At 51.2% G+C, this 20,203-nt stretch overlaps 1 protein-coding gene across 3 annotated transcripts; it reads right to left on the bottom strand.

Annotated features, from left to right (window-relative positions):
* Window positions 1–50: 50 nt before the first annotated feature.
* Window positions 51–15,051, bottom strand: ICAM2 (intercellular adhesion molecule 2). 3 transcript variants are annotated; one of them, XM_044247637.1, is made up of 5 exons: window positions 14,895–15,051; window positions 4,687–4,791; window positions 2,747–3,010; window positions 1,066–1,386; window positions 51–385 (listed from the first exon to the last, which is right to left on the bottom strand). In XM_044247637.1, exons 2-5 carry the CDS (start codon window positions 4,757–4,759, stop codon window positions 237–239), a joined length of 807 nt encoding a protein of 268 aa, XP_044103572.1. In that variant the 5' UTR covers window positions 4,760–4,791; window positions 14,895–15,051; the 3' UTR covers window positions 51–236. The 3 variants fall into 3 exon arrangements, with proteins under 3 accessions (XP_044103572.1, XP_044103573.1, XP_044103574.1); XM_044247638.1 differs by lacking the exon at window positions 14,895–15,051 and adding an exon at window positions 14,577–14,628; XM_044247639.1 differs by lacking the exon at window positions 14,895–15,051 and adding an exon at window positions 8,814–8,840.
* Between the last annotated feature and the right edge of the window lie 5,152 nt (window positions 15,052–20,203).

Raw genomic sequence — 20,203 nt, 5'->3', positions numbered from 1 at the left:
CTTTCCTGGCTGTGGAGTTCTATCCCAGGAGAAGACATGGAGGCACAGGATTGGGTCCACGTGTTTATATGCAGACTAGAAAAGGAAACGACCCCATTGTCCTCGGCTGCTTGCGACCGTCCCGCAGCCAGGGCTAGACCACAATCCTGAGGAGTCCCGCTGAGTTCCAGCCGCTGCTGCGGCGGTGGCTGTGCCACTCGTGTAGGCTGTGCCACTAGGCCCGACTCGGGCCCCACCTAAGCATCTTGTACCCCGTAGGCGCCCATCCGCCTCTGGCGCCAGTGCTGGCCCAAGATGAAGCACAGGAGGATGGACGTCACAAACAAGAACAGCAGCACCGATGCGACGGAGATGATGACGACCATCTGGTTGTCCGGCGTGGGCTCTGGGGAGGGAAGAGGGGGCAGGGGTCTTAGATGTCCCCTGGTCCCTGATGGCAGGGCCCAGGGGGGAGTAGATGTCTGCCTGTCACCTCCCCATGCCTCATCTGTCTTGCCGCCACCTGGGCTGCAGAGAGGAATGGCCAAGGGTGTAGGATCTCAGGGAAAGCTAGGCGGGGTCCGGGCCACCAGCCAGCCCTCTGTGAGGCCGTGGATGTTCCCCTGCCACCGGCCCTGGGCACCAGCATATGCTGGCCACTGTGGCCTGGACGGCAGCGTGGTCCAAGCCCAGCCCTGCCCTGGGCAGAGCCGAGTGACCTCCTACCAAACTCTCTGAAGACAGGGAACACCTTGACCATCGAGAGTCACGGAATAGCAGAGCCCCAGGGGACCTCTGGGCCCAACCTCTGAACGCAAAGAAGGGCGATGGCCAGAGAGAGGAGGGTGCCTTGGTCAAGGTCACGCAGTTCACTCATTGCTAAGCAACTAGTTCAGTTCCAAACTGGGCACTCAGAGACAGCTCCGGGGAAGAGTGAGAGGGAAGCCCCGGGATTCAGTGCGGGGTCCCTGGGTGCCTGCCCCCTGAGCCCGCGGAGGGTGTGCTGAGGCTGAAGGATTTTCCTCCCCTAAGGAACAGAAAGCGATTGTCCTCCCCCACCCCTCCCATCCTGGGGGCGCCCCTCACCATAGACCTTGAGCATCTGGGGCTCGGAGACCCGGTGAATGATGGCCCCGCCGCGCGACCGCAGATCCAGGCGGGCGTGGCACGAGAAGTTGTGGCGGCCGTCCTCCCTGTGAGCCATGCCCTTGTGCGTGGCCGTGGCTCCTTGGGTGTCATTTTTCTCGCCCATAAAGGTCTTGTTGCACAGGGTCTCCTTGCCACGGAGCAGCGTGAGAGTGAGGCTCTCAAGGGGTTTCACATCCGGCACGTGGCACTCAACGGTGAAGGACTTCCCCACAGCCACCCACGTGGGCTGTATCTTCAGGAGCATTTGCTTGGGAGGGTCTGCAGGGAAGGAGGAGGGAGGGCTGGTCAGGGTGAGCGCCTAGTCCCAGGCTCCCCACCCTGCCCCCGGCACTGCTGTGTTCTCGGGGCCTCGGCTAGACATGGGGAGGAGGGCCCCAGCCCGGCCTGCTCTAGAGCACAAGGAGAGGAAGGAGGAAGCAGTTCAAGGTGAAGGATGGACGGGCTGGAGTTTAACCAACATGATGTTTTCTAGAATCGACAAGAATTGAGGTGGTCAGGGGTCTATGAAGAAGAGGTCTAGAAATTGTACAGTCGACTAGAAACAAAAAAAATTTGGATCTGTCTCCTTCTTTTCCAGAAATCAAACATAAATTTCCATATCAAACAGCTCACCAGATAATTGTCCTGAGACTAAAAAGGGAGTGCTCACTGGAACTGGGCCAAGAGTTGTGGGGTCTTCACTTAAGGGGTGGGGGCTGGAGTCCGACCTGCCTTGCTTAGTTAGGCCTGCCATCCCTTGTCTATTAAACGGGACCCTCAGTGGTAGCCTGGATACCCTGCCCCCCTCACCCCGAGGTTGGATTTAGGACATGTTCCTTTTCACTTGATCCCCTGATGCTAGTCATGGGGAGCACCAAGCCATAGCCTTGGTGCCGAGATGTTGAGAGAATCCTGCCCTCCGGGAAGGTCTCCCCGGCCTGTGTGCAGGTGTGTATGTGGGGGGGATGGTCCCACATTTGCCAGGGGCCCTCAGGAATATAAAAGCAGGGGTGCCTGGGTGGTTCAGTCTATTAAGCATCCAACTCTCAGTTCCGGTTCAGTTCATGATCTCAGGCTTGTGAGATCGAACCCTGCGTCCGGCTCCACGCTCAGCACCGAGTTGGCCCGGGTTCTCTCTCCCTCCCTCTCCCCTCTCTCCCTACCCACCTCTCTCAAATAAATAAATAAATCTTAAAAAAAAAAGAAAAGAAAAGAAAAAAAGGACTATAAAAGCACCAGGTGATGCGTTAACCTCCTCTCCGTGAGACAAAGGGGTGACTAGAGAGCATGGTGTCCCTTCTGTTGGCACCCTGCTATTTGGGGGGGGGGTAGGGGTTGTCTGGTGATGGGGCTGCTACTGAGTGGGGAGGAGACTGTGAGCATAATGCGGAAATGACTTGTAAATCTGTGCAAACCTTGCCTGGACTGTCTTCTGAGCAAGCCGCAGAGCTGGCGTGGCCAGCAGGCTTGAGGAAGCCAGGGAAGGTTGTGAGCAGATTCCAAGCCCACGGGCGGGTCTGGCTCCCTGTCACCCCAGGAGCCCCGGGGGGTGGGGGCCAGAGCGAGTGCCCAGGGTAGCTCTGCATACAGCAGACACGGGCTCTGCCTGGTGAGGAGGGCCCCACAGGGCAGCACTCACAGAACACGCTGACGTTAAGACTCTTCAACTTCTGACTCCCGAAGCAGGAGAAGTAGCAGTGGACGACGGTGTCCTGGGAGATGTTGGAGACCAAGAACTGCTTCCACTGGGGTTTGGACTGGATCAGGGTCTTGCTGAGCGTGGTCTCCAGGCCCCCGGTGTTCGGGTTCGCACAGCTGGTGCTACAGTTGACCACCTGGGACCCTCCGGGCTCCACCACCAGCTGCTCCGGATACATGTGGACCTCGAACTCCTCCCCAGACCCTGGAAGACCAGAAAGACAGGGCAGCAAAGGTCTCTGCTGCCCTGCCCCCTGCTGGCAGTCTGATCACGGGGCAGGTGCCCAAGAAGATAGGCCAGAGATGGCCCCTCTGCCCCTCTTCTCTTGTTCAGGCCTTGCTATCGCCTGTGTCTAGACTGTGGGCAAGGATTTGCATATTTCCTGGGTCTAGACCACAGAGGCTGCCCCACAGCCATCTCCCTGTCTCTGGGTGCTCTTCCTCCAGCCCACCACCTTTGGATGAGTCTTCTCCGCGCACAGCCTCCATCTCCATGCAGAGGGATCCTATGCAACCTTCAAAGCCCAGCCCAAATACCCCTTCCCTCCATGAAGGCCTCTCAGAGATGGAGGTGGACTGGGTCCTCTGGGCCTTTCCTCCTTCCTTTCCTTCCTTCTGCAAATACTGTTTGATTACCTGCTGTGTGCCAGGCCCTGTTCTAGGCTCCAGTGACACAGCAGTGACCCAAGCAGACCCAACCTTGCCCTTGCAGAGCTCCCATTATCATGAAGGAGACAGACAATAATCAGCAAGTGAGATAGCCAGCTTGTCAGACAGAGATCAGTACCTGAGGCAGGACAGGAATGGGGTGGAGTTGCCATTTTAATAGGGTGGTCAGTCCGGACCTCACCAAGGCATCGACATTTGAGCAAAGACATGGAAGAGGTGGGTTTGAGCCCCGCAGATACGTGGGGAGCAGGGAGTGTTCCCGGAGTTAAGACCCTGGGTCAAGGGCATGCTTGGTGTGCTTGGGGACCAGCAAGATCAGGATGGGGTAGAGCCCATGAGGAGGAAGGCAGGGGGAGAGTAGTTCAGGAAGGTCATGGGTCCACCTTGCCAATGACTGGTAGAGCTTCTAGAAGGCAGGGCCCAGATTTCCCTCAGTGCTCGGCACAATGCCCTGTGTGTGAGGGACATTCAGAAGTATTTGATGCATCAAGACTGAGTCCTTGGAGCTCACCTCCCACTCAGAGGGTCCTTGATCTCAACCAGCTGGGCCTGTCCTGTGCTCCCTCCACACCAGCATGTCCCCACTCAGCCCTCAGCGAGTGGCATATAATGAAGTGGCAAGAAAGGAGCTTTGCAGGTAGACGGAGCTGGATTTGAATCCTGAGCTGTGTGACCCTGGGCAGGGTGCTTTCTCTCTCTGAACCTGTTTCTTCATCTGTCAAATGGCCTAGTAACCCCTTTCCTGCAGGGTTGTGGTGAAGTAGCCCTTGAAAAGCACCTGGCAGGTTGTCCAAAACTTTCCTCCACAGTTCCCTGACTCCCTTGGACAGTAGTCAAAAGGCCATGTCCTCTGCTGCCCCCTGCTGTCCCTGGGCCACATCTGAAGAACAGCTGGGGCTGTTCCCTTGAATGCCAGCATCACCTCCGGCCTCAGGCCTCACACAGCCCACCACTCAGCCTCCCCGACCTGCCACTTCCACAGGCCCTGAAGCCATGGGGCCTGTTCAGCCTGCTGTCCCACAGGCCGGCTTCCCCCCACCATCCAGGATCATGGGGGAACACGGCATCCAGTGCCCAGGCTGGGCTCCCACTGTGTTCAAAGCCTCAGTGACTTCAGGATCAGCCCTGTCTCCCACCCCAGAGGCCAGGGGGCCGGCAGCTCCCACTTTGGGCTGGCATGTGCCAAGTCAGGAGCCCCGGGTACCAGCTCACCTGGGCAGCAGAACAGGGCAAGAAGGGCGGTGGGCAGACCCCAGCATCCAAAAGGGGACATCTCGAGTGGCATCCACAGGCTTGCTGGGAACAGCCAAGGGCCTCCTGGAGGGAGATGGTGGACCCAGGTCAGGGAGTGGTGGCCTAGAACTGCAGCCCGGAACCCCAGCCTTCTATGAGCTGATGACCACATTTCCTCTCATTATCTGAGAGGTCTTCTGGAAGCCACGTGGAAGGCCAGCTCTCAGAGCTCCAGGCCTGCAGGAACGCAGGCAGAGGAAGCTGGGAGGGAGCCGATAAGCCAGGGTATACCCTTGGCCTCCCGCCATGCTGCTGGGCAGGGGGCAGGGCGAGTGGCAGGCACGCATGTGTGCGAGGGTTGTGTGTGCACATGGGGCTCGGGGCACTGTGTGCACACAAAGGACAGTGAGGCCTACAAGCCCCAGACCTGAGAACCCCCCAATCCCACAGGTTACATTATTGAGTTCCCTTCTGGGAACAGAATATCCGAAATCAGGTCTGCCCAGGACATGCCGTCTCCGTCGCAAAGCGGGCCGGGAGCTGGGCTTCTCTAAGGACACCTGGGCAGGCCCTGGAGGTGCTCCAGGGGCCACCCCCACTGCCCCCTGACACAGCTACTGAAACCTCCACACCCACCGGGCTCACGACCTCAACCCTCCCCGACCCAGCCGATAGGGACAACTTGAGGGAAGAGCCCCCACGACAGTGCCCAGCAGTCCAGGCACTGACAGAGGTAATGGGGGTCGCTCTGGCTGTAGCCCAAACCCCCAGCCTCCATTTCCAGGGCCTCCCCCCAACCCTTCAGGGGAGCCTTGGTCCAGGGAGGGGGGCATTGCAGTGCTTTGTCACCTACTCCCAGAAGCAGGAGTCCCTGGGACCAGCAGGGCCTGGGAGAGGCAGGAGAGAGTGGAGAGGAGTGGTTCTCCTGGCTTTATCAAGGGGGGCCCCAGCATTTTCAGGGCTCAAGCCCAACTCTGTTCCTGGGTTGTGAGGTCCTGGGTTGTGAAGTTGTGTCCTTCTCTTTGGCTGCTGAGGCCAAAGGCTGTCACCACCGAGTATGGTGTGCAAGGGCGGCTGGTCAGCCTGGATGCAGGGATGTCCCCAGACCACTCTGCTTCAGAGCGAGGCAGAGAGAGGATGGAGGAAGAGTGAGCTGTGACCCCAGCCCGGGATCTAGTCCATGCGGCGCAGCAGGGAACACTCCTCCAGCCCACCGGGAGGCAGAGGGTGCGGCCTCAGGGCTCAGACAGTGGGTGCTGCCGTGCTGGAAACTCTGTGGTCTCCAGTGGGTCAGAGTAATAATAATGAGGGGAGCGATAGCAGCACAAATTATAACAAAAACCATGCAATAGTGAACTGACTCCGGGTCAGCATGGTCATAAGTGTACCTCTGTGAGGTAGGTACTCTCGCTGTCCCCATCGTAACAATGGGGAAACTGAGGCACAGGGTGATTGACTTGCCCAAGGTCACATCCCGAGGAGAGAGTGAAGTCTTTATGAGTGAGAGGAGAGCAGGGGTAAAGGAGGGATTCTTACAAGCTACATCCCCAGGAGACCCTTGACAGAGAAATGCAAGAGAGCAGAAGCAGAGGAAATTGCTGGGCCTTCCTTGCCACGAGGAGCTGGGCGGGGGTAATGGTGGTGGTGGTGGTGGTTGTGGGGTGTGGGGGGTGTGTGTGTGTGTGTGTGTCTGTCTGTCTGTCTGTCTTTTGCCCAGGGAGTTGTTCCAAACAGCTTCTGGAAGGGTCTGTGCCTGTGAATCCCAATCGCACGCACAGCTGGACCAGCCAGACTCCATCCCCACCAGTGTTCCACAGAAGCTTCTGGGGCCCACAGGTCCTGCTTTAAGTTGGTCAGCCCCTGTTCCCACCCACCATTTCCTCTTTGATCTCTAGGGAAGGTGGTTTTGCATCTGATAGCTTACATCACATCAACATCCCTCCCACCCCGCCCCCTGCTGGCCTAAACCCCACCCCCTGCCCCCACCACCCTGCCCCCCCACCCCCCCGTGAGGGTGGAAGCTGATTCTAGAACTGTTTGCTGTTCTAGAGCGGATATGGTAGGTTGTGCCTGGCAAAGAGTTGATGCTGAGTAACTGTCCAGTAAGAGGATAGATGGAGGGAGGGACGGAGGGAGGAAGGGATGAGTAAATGAACAGAAGAAGTTGTTTGTCTTGGTGTACAACCCAGATAAGATTGGATCGGAGGGGGGGATCTTTCTCTTTGTGCCCAGTGTACCTTCTCTGCTGACCCCCAGGCCATGGAGCTGAGCTGAACACCTAACAAGGCCTACCAGGGCTCCTTATCCCCCAAAGATGAACCCTCAAACTGGACAGTGGTTTTTCTGGGACTTTCTGAACCAGAACTGCTAGGAACAAGCCCTTCCCTTTCTGATCCTAGCAGAGGCCCCCATGAGCCAGCAGCTGTCGGCCTTATGCCCCCAGCAAGTGAAGAAGCTGATAGAAAGGAACTTGACTCAGTGGAGGGAAGGTGACTCAGAATTGTCCCAGGTCACGTGCTGGCTGCCAGGTGGCCTCTGGATGGCAGGGTTGGTGATGATTCTGTGTGGCAGAAATGAAAAAGCTTTCCAAGCTGGAAGGTCCTGGCCCTTCAAACCTGCCCACGGGAGTCAGGGTCCTTGTGAAATGGGAGTTACTTGGAGCCCAGGTTCTGCCTCCTAGAACTTCTGGGGAAGACTTGGGAAGGCAGTGTTGGGGGCGGAAGTGCTGTCCTTGCATGAGGGCGTGAGGCCTTCTGGGAGAACGAGTGAAGTGGATTTGGCAGCTTGATGATTAGACCCTAAAAGGCCAAGGTAGATGCTTCCAAACGAAGAGGGAAGACCAACGCTTCTTGTCACCTAGAAGATGCCCAGAGATGACAGGAACCCAACCATGATGTTGATGAGAGAAGAAATTCAGGTGCTCCTTCTTGGAGCTCTGTTCTACTACCAAATAGCCCCTGCCATGTTCTTTAGGTCTCTGAGCTCTCCAGTGAAGGGGACAAGAAGGTTGGAAGGGTTAAGATGCAGGAGCATTTGAGGGGAATGGAGATTGGTGTGTTGGTTTTTGGGAGGGAACTCATCTCTTTACAGGGTGGGGAAGGGTTTTATCATGACTAGGTCTTAATCCAATGACTTCTCTTGTGTTCCCAACAAAACCGTCTTTCAAGAACCAAGGTGAGAGAAAGATAAGCAGAGACTGAGAGAGTTTACCCTCAAGATACCTTCACTAAAGGAATTTTTAAAGATGTGTGTCCAGGGGCGCCTGGGTGGCTCAGAGGGTTAAAGCCTCTGCCTTCGGCTCAGGTCATGATCCCAGGGTCCTGGGATCGAGCCCCACATCGGGCTTTCTGCTCAGCGGGAAGCCTGCTTCCTCCTCTCTCTCTCTCTGCCTGCCTCTCTGCCTACTTGTGATCTCTGTCAAATAAATAAATAAATAAAAATTAAAAAAAAAAAAAAAAGATGTGTGTCCAGAAGAAAAAAATGATTGCAGGATAGTTTTCTATGCAAGAAGGAAGCATGGGAAAATAAAATGGCAAATGAATATGGAAGATAATTATGTAATTTTTATAATATTTAATTTGAGAAATCTTAAAAAGTTCAAAATTAAAATTCTGGGCAATAATATTTAAGAGAGGATTAACAGTAAGCTTTCTAAACTCTGCATTGTTCGGGAGGGAGGATATACTTTAAGCTATAACAAGCATGGTAAAATTTCAAGAAAAACCAGCAGAGAGTGTTTAAGCTCTAAACCCCTAGAGAAGGTTAAGATGGCGTGAACACAAACAAGCTTCAGTCAAAAGAATTAAAAGAGGAATGGAAGAAGAGGGACAAATGTACATTTTTAAGAAGATGGTATTAAAGAGCCCAAATTTATAATAATCCCAATAAAGATGAAAAATTTAACTATGGTTAAAGGAAAGAGATTTTCAGATAGAATTTTTTTTTAAATCCTTGCCCTGAGGGGGCCCCTGGCTGACTCAGTCAGTGGGAGCATGGGACTCTCTCGATCTCAGGGTCATGAGTTCAAGCCCTATATTGGCTGTAGAGATTACTTAAAAATAAAATCTTAGGGGCACCTGGATGGCTCGGTGGGTTAAAGCCTCTACCTTCAGCTCAGGCCGGTCTCAGGGTCCTGGGATAGAGTTCCGCATCGGGCTCTCTGCTCGGAGGGGAGTCTGTTTCCTCCCCTCTCTCTGCCTGCCTCTCTGCCTACTTGTGATTTCTGTCTGTCAAATAAATAAATAAAATCTTAAAAAAAAAAAAAATCTTACAAAAAAAAATCCTTGCCCTGTGTGAACCTATTTCTGTCTGGTGTCTGGATTTTATGCAAGGACAATGCCTTGTATTCATAAATCAGTCACAGCAGAACAGCCAGGGAGAGGAATAGTGCATGGGCTTGCTGCCTTTATAAACCTTCAAACTTTTTTTTTTTTTTAAGATTTTATTTACTTATTTGACAGACAGAGATCAGAAGTAGGCAGAGAGGCAGGCAGAGAGAGAGGAGGAAGCAGGCTCCCCGCCAAGCAAAGAGCCCAATTCAGGCCTCGATCCCAGGACCCCAGGATCATGACCCGAGCTGAAGGCAGAGGCTTTAACCCACTGAGCCACCCAGGTGCCCCTAAACATTCAAACTCTTAATGGGATTCAGGGCAATTCCTTTTGGAAACGACAAGGTCTCACGTGACCGGCATGACCTGGATCGCGATTCCCTCTGGGGCCCTGGCGACAAGCTTTTTCCTGCACATGCAACTGAGTTCTGAGTCACTTTAGCTCCAAGACAGCTTAAAGCCAGAGTGTGCCCTGACCGTTTATCAGATGTAGGTCAGAGGTGTTGGACTGAAAGGACGGGTAACATATGGATGGGAACCATCCCAGCAGGAAGCAGAAAGGGAGGGACTTCCCAAGTTGGAGAAAGAGGGTCTGGGAGGCAGTAACCTCTTGTGTCCTCCCCTGCTTAGATTTCTGGTGATACCCCCCATCACAGGGGAATCTGATTGGATGTGGAAGCCACATCCTGTTCCCAGCAAAACTTGATTTCCGATTTCTAAGAGAACGGGGGAAGGAATGGGAAACTAACACTTAGTTGATGTGTATTCTCTGCTAGGAACTGAACGAGGTTTTAATACATTGTTTTATTTAATGTCACACAAAAATAAGGAAGCACAAAAATAAGGAACCATTCTGCATTCTGATTATGCAACAGAGAGAGTAGGGCTCAGGTGAATTGATGGCAGGCCGAGGTCATGGAGCTAAGAAGTGATAGAGCGAGGAGAGGAGAACTTAGGAAAGATCGGTGGTTGCTGGGAGTCGGGTGGAGGGACGGGTGAATAGGCAGAAGACAGAGGATATTTAGGGCATAGAACGTATACCGAGACTGAATGCTGATATAACCATGACTTTGGGTGCTGATGGAGTGCCGGCGTAGCATCACTCAAGGTAACAGACATACTCCTCTGGTGGGGGGTATTGACGAAGGGGGAGTCTCCACATGCGTGGAGGCTGTTTTGTGTTTTGCTGTGAAGATAAAACTACTCTAAAAAAATAAATTCTATTTTTAAAAGTAGCTCAAACACACAAGCTCAGAAGAGAAACTTCTGGATTAGGGTTCTTGCCAACTTGTTGAAAATACAGGTTTTTAAACTCAACTCTTACTCAGTAGGGTGTCGTGGAAGTTGTGGACTCAGTCGATCCTAAATTCTCATCTCGGATTAGATTTTTAAAACATGAAAATACAAAACCCAGGGTGCCTGGGTGGCTCAGTCGGTTGAGTGTCTGTCTGCCTTCGGCTCAGGGCATGATCCCAGGGTCTTAGGATGGAGTCTTGCATTGGGGGGCGGGGGGTGGGGCAGGGTCCCTGCTCAGCGGGAAGCCTGCTTATCCCTCTCCCTTGCTCGTGCACTCTCTATCAAATAATTAAATAAAACCTAAAAAAACCCAAAAAAACCCTCCACAAAACCCCATTCTCTGGTGTTTATGAAACACACCTAAGGCCTAAGAGTATGGAGTGGTTGAAAGTCGAAGCCTGGGAAAGAATATACCCAGCAAACACTAACCAAAAGAAAGCTGGGAAAGTTCTGTTTATATTAGAGAAAGAGAACGTCTAAGACAAAAATACGAGGGATAGCATGAATGTCTGGACTAAAGGGAGAGATCAGCAGAAAGTTAAAATTCTTCTAAATTTGTAAGTATCCACCTTGAAAGAACCAGAAAGAGATCAAACCATGATTACAGCAGGGGATTTTGATGCACGTGCTCAATCAGGAATAATAAAGCCGACAAACAAGAGTGTGAGGAATGGATGAGTTGAAACACATAATTTAAAAGCTCGATCTGCAACTAAATTAGAGACCACAAGCTCTTCAAAAAGATAGATTTTGGGGTGCCTGGGTGGCTCAGTGGGTTAAGCCGCTGCCTTCGGCTCAGGTCATGATCTCAGGGTCCTGGGATCCAGTCCCACGTCGGGCTCTCTGCTCAGCAGGGAGCCTGCTTCCTCCTCTCTCTCTCTGCCTGCCTCTCTGCCTACTTGTAATCTCTCTCTGTCAAATAAATAAATAAAATCTTTAAAAAAAAAATAAAGATAGATTTTAGGGCACCTGGGTGGCATGGTCTTCGGCTCAGGTCATGATGCCAGTCCTGGGTTTGAGTCCCACACTGGGCTCCCTGCTCAGTAGGGGGCGCTGCTTCTCCTGCTCCTCCCCACTCATGTTCTTTTGTTGTCTCTCTCTTAAATAAATAAGTAATAAATAAAATCTTAAAAAAAAAAAAAAGGCTTTATAGCCCCATATACTCAGTAATGTGAAAACGTACTCTGACCCACAGGTCAACAGAAGACATTGCAATGACACGTTCAAAAAATCTTCGCATTGAGCGATACATACATTAAAATGTCTGGGATGCGTCGGAAGTGGCACTTGAAGGGAAATGGATAGCCTTGAATGCTTGCATTAGAAAAAAAAGTCAAAAATGAGTATTCAATCTTTGGGAGGTAGTCAAGAAGTTAGAAAAAGAACAGCAAAGTTAACCCAAAATTGACTCAAAGGGAATCAAGATTAGGGCAGAAATCAAAGTAAACAGAACAACAAAGTAAATGCAAAAGGGAAAAATAAGGAGCAAAACCCAACAAAATAGAAAACAAAACTATGGTAGACAGGATTAATGAAACCAAAAGCTTTCCGGAGAAGCTCATAGTGTGGGCAAGTCTCTGGGGAAATCTACTTACAAACCAAAGAAGGCACAAGTCGCCGTTATTCGTTATTCAGAATGAAAAGAGGATTACAATGAAGACAGTACAAACCTACAGAAACAGAAGGTTGACATGGTTGCCAGTGATTGGGGGAGGGGAAGTGAACTTGTGTCCTCCGCATAGTTTCAGTTTGCCAAGACGAAAACACTCTGGGAATTAGCTGCCAAACAACGTGAATGCACTTAACCAATTCTACACCGGAAAATGGTTAAGATGGTACATTTTAGGTTATGTGTATTTTACCACAAATAAAAATTTTAAAACACTATAAATAAGTAACGCAAAAAAAAAAAAAAAAGTAAAGCAGGCCAAATCTTAGAAAGATAAAATTTACCAAAAATTGATTTGAGAAGAAATAAAAAGTCTGAATGGTTCTATAACTACTAAAGAAACAGAGGTGCCTGGGTGGCTTGGTTGGTTGGGCGGCTGCCTTCGCCTCTGGTTGTGATCCCAGGGTCTTGAGATCGAGCCCCGCATCCGGCTTCTTGCTCAGTGGAGAGCCTGCTTTTCCCTCTCCCTCTGCCAGCCGCTCTGTCTACTTGTGCTATCTCTCTGTCAAATAAATAAATAAAATAAATCCTTAAAAAAAAAACTGAATCCATAATTTAAAATCTCCCCACAAAGGAAACACCTGGTCCAGATGGTGTTACGCAAGTTTAAGTAGAGGCAATTCTAATTTCATAAAAACCCTCCCTGAGAATGGAAAAAGCAGGAACACAACTCCTTCTACGAGGCCAGGGTAACCTTCACCTTAACATCAAAATGAGACCAGCGCAGGATGAGAAAGAAAGATTAGAGGCCAGTCTCACTCATGGATATAGATGCAACAATTAAACGAAAAATGCTAGCCAACTAAATAAATACATGTAGCAGTGTATAAATATACACATCATATCCAAATTGAATTTATCTCAGATATGCAGATGTGGCTTAGCAATAGAAGAAAACCCACAGATATCATTTATTATGTTAGTAATAGAAGACTTTGTGGGGCGCCTGAGTGGCTCAGTGGGTTAAGCCTCTGTCTTCGGCTCAGATCATGATCCCAGGGTTCTGGGATCGAGCCCTGCATCCGGCTCTCTGCTCAGTGGGGAGCCTGCTTCCCTGTCTCTCTCTCTGCCTGCCTCTCTGCCTGCTTGTGATCTCTGTCTGTCGAATAAATAAATAAAGTCTTCAGAAAAAAAAAAAGACTTTGTGCTCTGTCATATCACTTCTGCCCTCCTCTGATATCAGTAGTACTTAATGTGGATAATTTCGTACAGACTTAGACTCCCCTCGCCCTGCAGTGTCCCGCCTCAAGTTTATACCATGTTTCTTTTTCTTTTTTTTAAAAGATTTTATTTATTTATTTGACAGACAGAGATCACAAGCAGGCAGAGAGGCAGGCAGAGAGAGAGGAGGAAGCAAGCTCCCCGCTGAGCAGAGAGCCCGATGCGGGGCTCGATCCCAGGACTCTGAGATCGTGACCTGAGCCGAAGGCAGTGGCTTAACCCACTGAGCCACCCAGGCGCCCCTATACGATGTTTCTTTTTGCTTCTTGCCCCCCAGTCTTCTTCAACGCTTTAGAAGCCACATATCAGCCTGCTAAGTGTTTCCCAAAAGTGTGAGAGAAGTTCCCTAAGACACGTCCCTCCCCCAGTGAGGGACCAGCTAGAGGATGACATGAGCTTAAGCCTCCTGTTCTCCTTGGGCGACTGTGGGAGGCCTCCGGCAGGCTTCTCTGAGCCGGAGTCAAGCTCCCTTTGCCTGTGGCCACGACATCTGTCACACACCTTTAACCGGCTTTTCTTTCTCCCCCTCTCTGTCCCCCTGCTCTTTCACTCCGGGCTTTCTGGGATCGCCTCTCAAATAACCTACCTGAACCCAAGTCCTTGTTCCAGGCTTTGTCTTTAAAGGAGCCCAAACTAAGAACTTACTTAACAGATTTAAGAAGAAAAAATAGGATCATCTAGAAGAAAACAAATTCAATATCCTTTTGTGAAAAAGATCTTAGATTAGAAGGAAACCGTTTTTTCTTTTAAGTAATCTCTGCATCCAACATTGGGACTCAAACTCACATCCCCGAGATCGAGAGTCACATGCTCTACCGACTGAGCCCGCCAGGCACCCCTAGAAGGAAACGTCTTTAAGCTGGTAAAGAGAATTTACAAAAAGCTTATGCATGGATTATATTTAATGAGTAAATCTCAGGAGCATTTCCTATAAAAGCAGGACCCAGAGAAGGATGCCCACTATCTTTGCTATTTTCAACATTGCTCCAGAAGTCCTAGACAAACTATCAGCGTTTTCATATGATAGGATTGCGTGGGTCGAAAATCCAAAAGAATGGTCTCACAAGCGATTCCAAATTACAAGGGATTTTAGCAAGCCAACTAGGTTTCAGATCAGTATCCAAAAACAAGTTGCTTTTATGTCTATCAGTAACATAGGATGATATAATTTTGAAAGCACGTCATTTATAGCAGCAGTAAAAGAGGAATAACCTAGCAAAACCCGTGTCAGACCGATAGTAAGAAAGTTATCAAAGGGATTCATCAGGAACCCCAGATGCCATCCCAAGAAGAAGGGGACGATCCCTTTCTTTCTGCATCTGCTTGGAGGACAGCTCTGATGGTTCAAGCCTTACCCACATGGGCCCGCCGACCAGAAGGCAGCCCCGTGCTTCTAAATCCGTCACCCGAAGGCAGAGCAGGAGAGGAAGTAGGAGGACAAAAACAGGAAACAACGGTAAAAGCAAGGTCAATCTGGGCGGTGGGGTGGGGGGCCCCACTTCACCCAGCGGGGAACATCTGCCCAGAAGGAACTCTGGGGATCTCTGCCCGCTTTCCTCTCCGTTCCCAGGGAAACGGGCCAAGAAAGGGGAAGGGACTAGAAGTGAGGTCTTGACAGTCCGTCGGAAACCCTTTCCACGCTGCCAAGAGGGAAGGGAGAGTCGTGACCTTACCCGTCGTCGTCGTGGAAGTGGGCTGGCTGCCGATGGGAGGACTGTGCTGGGTTGGGGGGCAGGAAGCAGGGCAGCCCGGAGCCCAGCGCCCGGAGAGGTGGAAGGGAAAATGTGCTCCCACTTCTGCGTCTCTGTGGTTCTGCGTGTGTGAACTCGGACTCCTCCCTCCCTCTGCACGTCGGAGTTACGCGCTTTCCTGTGCCAGGCTCCCCATTCGGACGAACCTCATTTTCAGACCCCTCCCGCTTGTACTTTTTTTAAGTGTGGCAAAATACACGCAACTAGAAAAGGTACCACTTTAACCAGTTTTAGGGCACCGTGCTCGTTTGCACGGCCCTGCTCCCATCACCACCACCGGCATCGTCTCCTTTCCAGACTGCAACGTGGTCCCATTAAACACTAACTCCCAGTCCCTGGCCCCTGCCAGCACCCCTGCAACTACTGTTCTTGCCGACTGTGCAAATCAGATTACTCCAGGAACCAAGCGTTAGCAGGACCCTACCGTGTCTGTCCTTTTGTCACTGGCTTGCTTCACTTCACGAGATGTCCCTAAGGGCCGTCTGTGTCAGAGTGGGCGTCAGAAACTGCTTCTTTTTTAAGGCTGAGTAATGCTCGGCCACCTGCACACACCCTATTCCTTATCCACCCTGGGTTCCTTCCACCTTTTGGCTACTGTGCAGAACGCTGCCTTGGATGTGGGCACAGACACGTCCTCCAGACCTGCTTTCAGGTCTTCAAAGTGTAGACCCCTTAAGTGGAATAACCAAGTCCTAGGACAGTTCTAGGTGCAAGGTTTTGAGGAACCGACATGGGCTCTCCCCCGACTCTCTTTCTGGATGTGCGGTGTCTGCACCGCTGGGGCCATGGATGGGCAGAGGGGTCCAGGATGAGCTGCCTGTTGTCCCCCTGCATGAGGCTGGTCACTGTCCCAGAGCTGGCTCTTCCCTGTATGGACATGCCCTGCCACGAGAGACTTCTATCTGTGACGAAGAACCATCATGGATCTTGCCACATTTGCCACCTCACCTAGCAATGAAAAAATAAAACCTACCCCAGCGGAGTGGTTTTGTCCCAATAGGCAGAAAGTATCAAAGCCAGGTGCAGGGGTGGGCGCCGGACCGCAAGCTTGACTCACACACCAGCGGGGGATCTTGCTCCCACAAGCCAGCCCTACATACTATTTAAATTCCGGGCTGAGCAAAGTCATAAATTAGATTATGTGACAGACCATGGGGCGGGGAAGGCCACGAATGCTGAGGGTCTGCTGGGTTCTGGAACAATCTCTCTTGGTATCTTTGTGCATTGGTACCTTCACAAAAGTTCTTTTTGGAATCTCCCTGTCATACTGCTGGTGAAACAAAGCCAAGGTGGGATGTTGGGTGGGAGGGATATCAGGGCCCAAGGCGTGGAGTTGCCCACGTGACTTGAAACTTTTGATGACATCTGTCATAGACACAAATTAGAATGCAGTCTCATTGCAATTTCCCCAGGAGTTATGCCTGGACTTGGCCTTTTTTGAGAGGAACCCATCCTTTATTCTAGAAAGTTTTCTAGGGAGCTTCTGTCCTCCTACTCGATACCACTTTCCTGTCAAATGATTGGTCCAAGGTTGGTGCCACAGTGCCCCATGTTCAGGTCTAACCTCGAGGGATTTTGGTGGTGGTGGTGGTGTTTAACAAGTTGGAGAAAGAGCCTTTCCCTGCCTGGATGCAGAGGTCAGAAGACAAACGCCACCTGAGGCTATCACCCCATTCACAGGAGAGGGGGGGATCTGTAGAAGGTGAGGAGGTCAAAATGCACAGAGAAGAGGTGAAAACATTCGGATGGCATTCTGGCTCCTGGTTCCAGCCATTCCTGAAGGCCTGTTCTTGAAGGTGGGTTTCCATGAACCTATCCTTTTGCCATTTTTGCTTAAGCCAGTTTCAGCTGGATTCTGCCCTGTGTAACCAGAGTCTGGAGTAAGAAACTATGAATCATGCCAGAGAACCTGATCAGTCAACCAAGGAATCTTCCAGAATAAAATTGCACATTGATTGGATTGGCTCTGGCACCAGTGGCTTCATCTGGTGCTGGGTCTTCACAGTAAGAGGGCGGGTGAAAAGGCATCAATGTTTGAGAACATCTTCACATGCCTTTTGGTTTAAGGATTCGGAAGTAATACAGCATTTTGGCAATTGCTTTTTGAACTCTCGGTGGGTGAAAGCAAAATTGCTTTGTATTGAGGAAAATCCGAGTGTGTAGCAGTTCATTGTAGATTGCTGTGCCTTGTGTAGGGCTCCTTCCGAATTCAGGCTTGCTCTGTTTTGTCAGAGACGGCATCTTGCTGCATCTTGACACTCCCTGGGCCAGGGGAGCAAAGAGGGGAATGCGTGCGTTGTCTGAGCAAGGTACGTGGGCTCTGTGGCAGGAGCCCCCACAGGGCCCCTCTTGGCTCATGAGGCATCAGGCCCCAGAATCACTAATCAGAGCCAGGACTATAATAACAGTAACAATTTGGTACTGAGGGGAGGGCAGGAGCCTGGCAAGATTTCCCTGATGGGTGAGTGTGATCTTGGGGACCCAAGCTTGCTTTTTAGAGGGGGCGTAATGAGAGAAGGGGCTCGGGAAGCAGGCTTCAGCTCTGGCATTTATAGGCTCTTATCAACCCTTCCCCTGTCCAGGGGGGTCTAAACCTGGTCCCCAGCACTGCTTCTGACTCTCCTAAAATACAGTGAAATTGGAATTTTATATATATTATTTTTAGTGTGTCTCAAACATCGCACATGGTAACAGTGGCAACTTGTGTATGTATAGATTGTGTTTTTTAAGCTCTCCAGCTAATTCCAGGGTGTGCAATGTGAAGCACCAACACGCGGGGTGGAAAAGCAGAAACGGGGGTGAGAAGTCCGGAAGTGAGCAGGGGCAGAAGCACGAGGGCTTGGTACCCTTTGGTGCACTGGGGAGGGCAGGGGTCAGCTGGGGGCACAGAGCGCAGAAGGTGCTTGAAAATCCCCAAGAGCGAGCTAAGGAAGGGGGAAGACCACAGCGGTCCTTCTTCTGAAGGGTGGGTGGCATCTTCTTACTGCAAACTGTATCATACTCCACCTGGATGCCAAGCTTGACCGAAGCCTGGCTGTGAAGCCCCCAGAGCCGTCTCAGGAGAGGGCAGCTTTGAGCAGTTGAGATGCTGGGCCCACCTCAGAACAGTCTGATCATAACCCTGGGTGCCTGCATTCAGAGCTGCGCAGACAGTTCTGATGCCTCATTCAGGTCCATCCCTGACCTGCAAGCCCCCAACCCCTGTCTCTGCCCCCCTACTCCCACCGGTTTTGTAGCTTCTGGGGCAGATCCCGTTTCATGTCTATTTCCTTCCCCACACTACTAGGTTTCTGGGACCCTCGTCTCCGAACCACTGAGAAGATGCTCAGGAAATGCTTGTTGGACTTAATTAAGCTCAGGGACTTGGCTTTCTGAGACATGAGCAAGTGCCCTCGAATTTTCACTCATATCACCTTGGAGAGGCCCATCCCCAGAGCTGCCGATTCACCCAGTCTGGCACGAGGCTGGACAACTTGGATTCTTAAAATTTCCCCTGGCAATGCTGATGCTTCTGGTCCCAAGACCACATTGTTTTAGCAAGAATAAGAATATGCCCTCTGTTTAAATAAAGTCAAGGCGGAGGTCTGGGTGGCTCAGTGGGTTAAGCCTTTGCCTTCGGCTCCGGTCATGATCTCGAGATCCTGGGATCAAGTCCCGAGTCGGGCTTTCTGCACAGCGGGGAGCCTGCTTCCCTCTCTCTCTGCCTACTTGTGATCTCTGTCTGTCAAATAAATAAAGAAAAATCTTTAAAAAAATAAAAAATAAATAAAGTCAAGGGAGTTGCAAATACAAGTAGAAACAGAGACTCAGAGTAGAAATTCCACGTCCTTGGAAGGCTAGTGTTTCATGGACTCAGCGGCCTTCAGGCTGAAGGATGGAAACTGTGGGTCATTCTGGCAGAGTGTGATTCTCTGCACAGCTTCTTGCCAGCTGTGTGACCTTGGGCAAGTTGCCTAACTTCTCTGAGCTTCAATCTGCCTACCTGTAACATGCGGAGAATACAGACAGCCAACGTTTCTGCTGCGCTTACTCGGTGTGGGTGTTGAGTTGAGCAGTTGGGTTTTTTGAGCGGCCATGCAGCAGCAGCAGCAAGAGGCCACACAAGATTATTCCAGGCGATTGGGATCCCACATCTAAGCTCTAAGACCCTCTTGCCCACCTTAGAGGCCCCTCGAAGGGCTTCTGGACTACTGCGTGGATCCAGAGAATGTCAGACCCCAAGACCACCCCCATACAGGAGGGGGCTCTACATTTTATGTTACATGTCAGTGCTCAAGTGAGAAGAACTTGTGTATAAGCATTACTTTCATAAAAGACTTGAGTTGTTTACAAAGCCAGGTCCTTTGGCCTTTTTGGGGGGATCCCAGTCTCATCTCATAGGGAGCAGGCCCCCAGAGTTCGGAGGAGCAGTGGCCACACACGGGAATGGGGACAACACAGGGTGCTGCGGCCGGCCCAGGAGGAAACGAGGCTGCACACCGGCGCCATCTAGTGGCCGAAGTGACAAGGGGCCTGCCCCTCAGTCTGCGAGGCAAAAATAAATTCTCCGGATGGAGTGGCAGTGGTAGGTCACATTTCTTTGCAAACACAAAGAGGCTGGAAATGGGCTGGGATCCTGGGGGGCTGTTTTTAAGGAAAGTGGTCTATATAGATGCAGCAAATTTATCCAGAACCACCCAGCAGCCCAAGAGCTGACCGAGAGGGATTTGAGAAGACCTCTCCCAGAAGGAAGATCGCCTCTTCCCTGGAAAACGTGGATGCCAGGGTAGGCACCTGTTGTCTTTTTCTTCCTTTCACCTTTACTGCAAGGGAGAGACTAAACTGAGATGTTGACTAGGAACCCAGATGGGGAAAAGAGCTGCTTCCTTGGGAAAGACACCAAAGGCAGCTCCTTGGCCTGTTGGAAAAGGAAAGGCAAAATCCAAGGGTGTGTGACGTTATTTTTTTGTTTTGCTGCCAGGCTGTTCTCTTTTGGGGCCTGAATGATAGATTAGGAGATATCTGAATACGGTTAAAGATTATTTTTTAAAAATTAGGTATTGCAAGCTGTTTGTTTTTTCAATGGTTCTGACTGCATATTCTTTCTGTGCAGGGGACCCGCTGCAGGGTCGGGGCCCAGCGGCAGGGATAGGACCTCAGAGGGCTGGTGCTGGGGCTTGGATCCAGCTTCCCTGTTCCCCTCACAGCTGCGTGGGGCTCTCCGGCCACAACGAAGCCACCCGGCCAGTCAG

The sequence above is a fragment of the Neovison vison genome, chromosome 5, assembly GCF_020171115.1.
Source record: "Neovison vison isolate M4711 chromosome 5, ASM_NN_V1, whole genome shotgun sequence".
Taxonomy (NCBI): Eukaryota; Metazoa; Chordata; class Mammalia; order Carnivora; family Mustelidae; genus Neogale; species Neogale vison.
Note: the sequence above shows the minus strand (reverse complement) of the source record. Positions and strands in the feature narration are given on the sequence as shown.